A 5,000-nucleotide genomic window follows, 5' to 3' on the forward strand; every position below is an offset into this window, starting at 1 on the left:
CTGCGAATACCTTACACCTGAGAACACACACCTGTACACACACACCTGAGAACACACACCTGTACACACACACCTGAGAACACACACCTGTACACACACACCTGAGAACACACACCTGTACACACACACCTGAGAACACACACCTGTACACACACACCTGAGAACACACACCTGTACACACACACCTGCGAATACCTTACACCTGAGAACACACACCTGTACACACACGCCTGAGAACACACACCTGTACACACACGCCTGAGAACACACACCTGTACACACACACCTGAGAACACACACCTGTACACACACAGCTGAGAACACACACCTGTACACACACACCTGAGAACACACACCTGTACACACACACCTGCGAATACCTTACACCTGAGAACACACACCTGAGCACGCCTCATACCTCACACCTACGCACTTTATCAAGAGCAACACAACACACTGCCTAAAGAACCATCTCTCTCTGGCCCGCTCCCCATCTATCTCTCTCTCCCTGTCTCCCCCTCTCCCCCTCCCTCCCTCTCTCCCTGCAGGTGTATGGTGCCGCGGTGCAGTTCTACGAGCCCTACCCTGTGGAGTCACTGACGGAGAAACAGAGGGAGCAGCTGTGCTTACCTGGCCCTGCTGCCGAGGGGGAGGGCCCTGGTGCCGAGGGGGAGGGGCCTGGTGCCGAGGGGGAGGGGCCTGGTGCCGAGGGGGAGGAGTCTGGTCCGAACAGGCTTGTGTACACCAATAAGAGCCTCTGCCTGCTGTCTCGCTGGCCCTTCTTCCTGGCTTTCCGGAAGTTTCTCATGTTCCTGTACAAGCTGTCCATCTCCAGCCCCCAGCCTCTGCCCATTGAGAAGTAATGAATTCCTTTATAATAATATACTATTGTGTGTACATAACACTATTTGTATATAGTGCTGTTCTCACACTCGAACCACTTTACTGTGAGGAGGGGGGAACTCACCTCAACCGCCACCAACGGCAGCCATTTTGTGGCAGAATCAGCTGAGGTGGAGAGGGGTATTGGCTAATTGAATCAGGGGATGATCAGGTGGCAGGTTGAGAGAGCCAGGGTCGGGAATTCAGCCAGGACACCGGGGAACCCCCTACTCTTTGCGAAAGGGTGCGATGGGACCTTTAATGGCCACTGCGCGTCAGGGCCTCGGTTTAACATCTTGTCTGAAAGATAAGGCCCTGCCAAAGACTGAGTAAATGCAAAAGATGCTCAACTGGATTAGAGGCTGATTGCATACGCTCTGCATCCTTCCTGTGGCAGTATGCTGACGTGTGCCATTTGGAGCGGCTGTTCTGAGTAAACTGTGTATTTTATTTTATTGATTTTATTTCCTCATTTCTGTCTGTTTTGAACAGGCACATCTCCCATTTTATGCACAATGTGTGTTTCCCCTCCCCCCAGAGGCCAAGGATACTGGTGCAGGTGAGGTCCTGCGTGTGCGTAAGAGAGTGTGTGTGTGTGTCTGCGTGTGTGTGTGTACGTATGTGCGTATGTGTGTACTGTGTGTGTAAGAGAGTGTGTGTGTGTACGTACGTATGTATGTGTGTACTGTGTGCGTAAGAGAGTGTGTGTGTGTACGTACGTATGTATGTGTGTACTGTGTGCGTAAGAGAGTGTGTGTGTGTACGTACGTATGTATGTGTGTACTGTGTGTGTAAGAGAGTGTGTATATATATGTGTCTGCGTGTGGGTGTATGTGTGTGTGTACGTATGTGCGTATGTGTGTACTGTGTGTGTAAGAGAGTGTATATATGTGTCTGCGTGTGTGTGTGTACGTACGTATGTATGTGTGTACTGTGTGTGTAAAAGAGTGTGTATATATGTGTCTGCGTGTGGGTGTATGTGTGTGTGTACGTATGTGCGTACTGTGTGTGTAAGAGAGTGTGTATATATGTGTCTGCGTGTGGGTGTATGTGTGTGTGTGTACGTATGTGTGTATGTGTGTACTGTGTGTGTAAGAGAGAGTGTATATATATGTGTCTGCGTGTGGGTGTATGTGTGTGTGTGTACGTATGTGCGTATGTGTGTACTGTGTAAGAGAGTGTGTATATATGTGTCTGCGTGTGGGTGTATGTGTGTGTGTGTGTGTGTGTACGTACGTATGTATGTGTGTACTGTGTGTGTAAGAGAGTGTGTATATATATGTGTCTGCGTGTGGGTGTATGTGTGTGTGTACGTATGTGCGTATGTGTGTACTGTGTGTGTAAGAGAGTGTATATATGTGTCTGCGTGTGTGTGTGTACGTATGTGCGTATGTGTGTACTGTGTGTGTAAGAGAGTGTGTATATATGTGTCTGCGTGTGGGTGTGTGTGTGTGTGTGTGTGTGTGTGTAAGAGAGAGCGTATATATATGTGTGTGATTGTGACTGCATGCATGTCTGTGGTAACACTGTGATAACGCTGGGATAATGCTGGGATAATGCTGGGATAACGCTATAATAAAGTTGTGGTAACGCTGTGGTAACACTGTGATAACGCTGGGATAACGCTGTGATAACGCTGTGATAACACTGGGATAACGCTGGGATAACGCTATAATAAAGTTGTGGTAACGCTGGGGTAACACTGTGATAACGCTGGGATAACACTATAATAAAGTTGTGTTAACGCTGGGGTAACACTGTGATAACGCTCTGATAACGCTCTGTTCCAGCTCTCTGCACATGACACTTTGATTCTCTCCAAGCCCATCAGCACACCTTTACCTCTCAGGTAGGTTTTTTAAAGGCCTTTGTTACCCTTTATTAGCCTCTAGAAACATGTATTAGCCTTTAGCTGCCTTTATTAGCTTGTATTAACCACTAGCAACATTTATTACCCTTTAGCATCTTTTATTAGCCTTTAGCCGCCTTTATTAGCATTTAGCATATTTTATTAGTCTTTGTTAGCCTCTAGCATCTTTTATTAGCCTTCATTAGCCTCTAGCATCTGTTATTAACCTACTAGCCATGATCCCTCAATGTGTCTCCAAGTACTGTATGAAAGTAAATGGATTGACTGGTTGATTTGATTGTTTGTTTGTTTGATTGTTTGATTGATTGATTGATTGATTGATTGTTTGATTGATTGAGTGTTTGTTTGATTGATTGTTTGATTGTTTGATTGTTTGATTGTTTGATTGTTTGATTGTTTGATTGTTTGATTGATTGAGTGTTTGTTTGATTGTTTTATTGATTGATTGTTTGATTGTTTGATTGTTTGATTGATTGATTGATCGATTGTTTGATCGATTGTTTGATCGATGGTTTGATCGATTGTTTGATCGTTTGATTGATCGTTTGATTGATCGTTTGATTGATTGATTGATTGATCGATTGTTTGATCGATTGTTTGATCGATTGATTGATTGATTGATTGTTTGATTGTTCGATTGTTCGATTGTTTGATTGTTCGATTGTTTGATTGATTATTTGATTGATTGTTTGATTGATTGTTTGATTGTTTGATTGATTGTTTGATTACTTGGCTCTCCTTGGCCTCTCCGGGCAGCGGGGCGGATTTCAGCACGCTGCTGTCGAACCTGGGCCCGGAGAACTGCAGCACGCTGCTGCTGCTGGTGCTGCTGGAGAGCAAGATCGCCCTGCACTCCCTGCGCCTGCCTGCGCTGACGGGCGTGGCCGAGGCCGTGGCCGCGGTGAGTCCGGGCTCCGCCAATCACGCCGCACGCCGCCCACCCGCACCGCAGCAACGCTCATGCCGATTGGTTGGGAGGGTGTTCGTTTCTGACTGCTTCCTGGTACAGCCTGAAGGCATCCACCAATCAACGCTGGTGTACTCCTGTTGGTCATCACCGCCAGCGCACTGATTGGTGGAGACCCTCTCTGCTTTGTACCAGTCAAACGGTCTCCACTGCTGTCCGCCGGCCTGTTTTGACTGCCTTTCAGAGCGGTCTGTGAAACGGCTTCCCATGTGACATGATGTGTGTTATAGCTGCATAACTGCCGGATGATGTTGCTGAATGTTAACGCAGAGAGCTGAGCACAGGAGGGGGAGGGGGAATGGGGCTCTCTGGGCGGGGTGTGCGGATGTTCTGTGGGTGTTTTAGACACTAAAACCAGGAGGAGAACGCTGATGCGTGTGGGCCTTTAAAAAAGACATTCCAAAAACCCGACTCTTCACACGGTTAATGGCTCTGTGTGGACCGACCCTGTCTCTGTTCCAGATGACCTTCCCATTCCAGTGTGGACTGACCCTGTCTGTTCCAGATGACCTTCCCGTTCCACTGTGGACTGACCCTGTCTCTGTTCCAGATGACCTTCCCGTTCCAGTGTGGGCTGACCCTGTCTCTCTGTTCCAGATGACCTTCCCGTTCCAGTGGCAGTGTCCGTACGTCCCGCTGTGCCCCCTGTCCCTGGCAGGGATCCTGAACGCCCCCTTGCCCTTCATCGTGGGCCTGGACTCGCGATACTTCGACCTCCACGACCCCCCCGCCGACGTGGTCTGTGTGGACCTGGACACCAACACCATCTACCTGTGAGCTGATTGGCCCGCCGGGTCCCGATGCAATATCTACGTGTGAGCTGATTGGTCGTGCAGGTCCTGACGCAATATCTACCTGTCACCCGATTGGTCGTGCAGGTCAGAAGACAGGAAGCAGTTCAGCCTTCCGAAGAAGCCACGTAAGAGCCTGGTGGCCTCGCTGACCAGCCTGTACGACCAGCTCACCAGCGGTAAGGCAGCCTCACGCAGCGTGCTTCATGCTCACGCCTCTGTCCTCTCGGTTCTTTAACGAACGACAGCAGACAGGACTGAGGGTCACAGTGCTCCTTTAACTGAATGTCAGTTCATTTCAGTTCATTTCTGGAATCCATCTCCAACTTTAGTGGTTCGGAAAAGGTGAACGTTGCTGGGCTTGAATGGGGCTGAATGGCCTGTTTTCGTCTCATGTTATGTTGTGTTGTGTGATGTTATGTTATGTTATGTTATGTTGTGTTGTGTTGTGTGATGTTATGTTATGTTATGTTATGTTATGTTATGTTGT

General features: G+C 48.3%; 1 protein-coding gene across 1 annotated transcript in view; it reads left to right on the forward strand.

The window, feature by feature from the left end:
• LOC133130269 (DENN domain-containing protein 4C-like) overlaps window positions 1-5,000 on the forward strand; it is a 41,781-nt gene that overhangs the window by 11,924 nt on the left and 24,857 nt on the right. The window contains exons 6-11 of the mRNA XM_061244720.1: window positions 549-859; window positions 1,375-1,441; window positions 2,673-2,731; window positions 3,509-3,653; window positions 4,317-4,492; window positions 4,598-4,689. Of these exons, the coding sequence (XP_061100704.1) occupies window positions 549-859; window positions 1,375-1,441; window positions 2,673-2,731; window positions 3,509-3,653; window positions 4,317-4,492; window positions 4,598-4,689 (850 nt within the window). The remainder of the gene's footprint in view (window positions 1-548; window positions 860-1,374; window positions 1,442-2,672; window positions 2,732-3,508; window positions 3,654-4,316; window positions 4,493-4,597; window positions 4,690-5,000) is intronic.

The sequence above is a fragment of the Conger conger genome, chromosome 6, assembly GCF_963514075.1.
Source record: "Conger conger chromosome 6, fConCon1.1, whole genome shotgun sequence".
NCBI classification, from domain to species: Eukaryota; Metazoa; Chordata; class Actinopteri; order Anguilliformes; family Congridae; genus Conger; species Conger conger.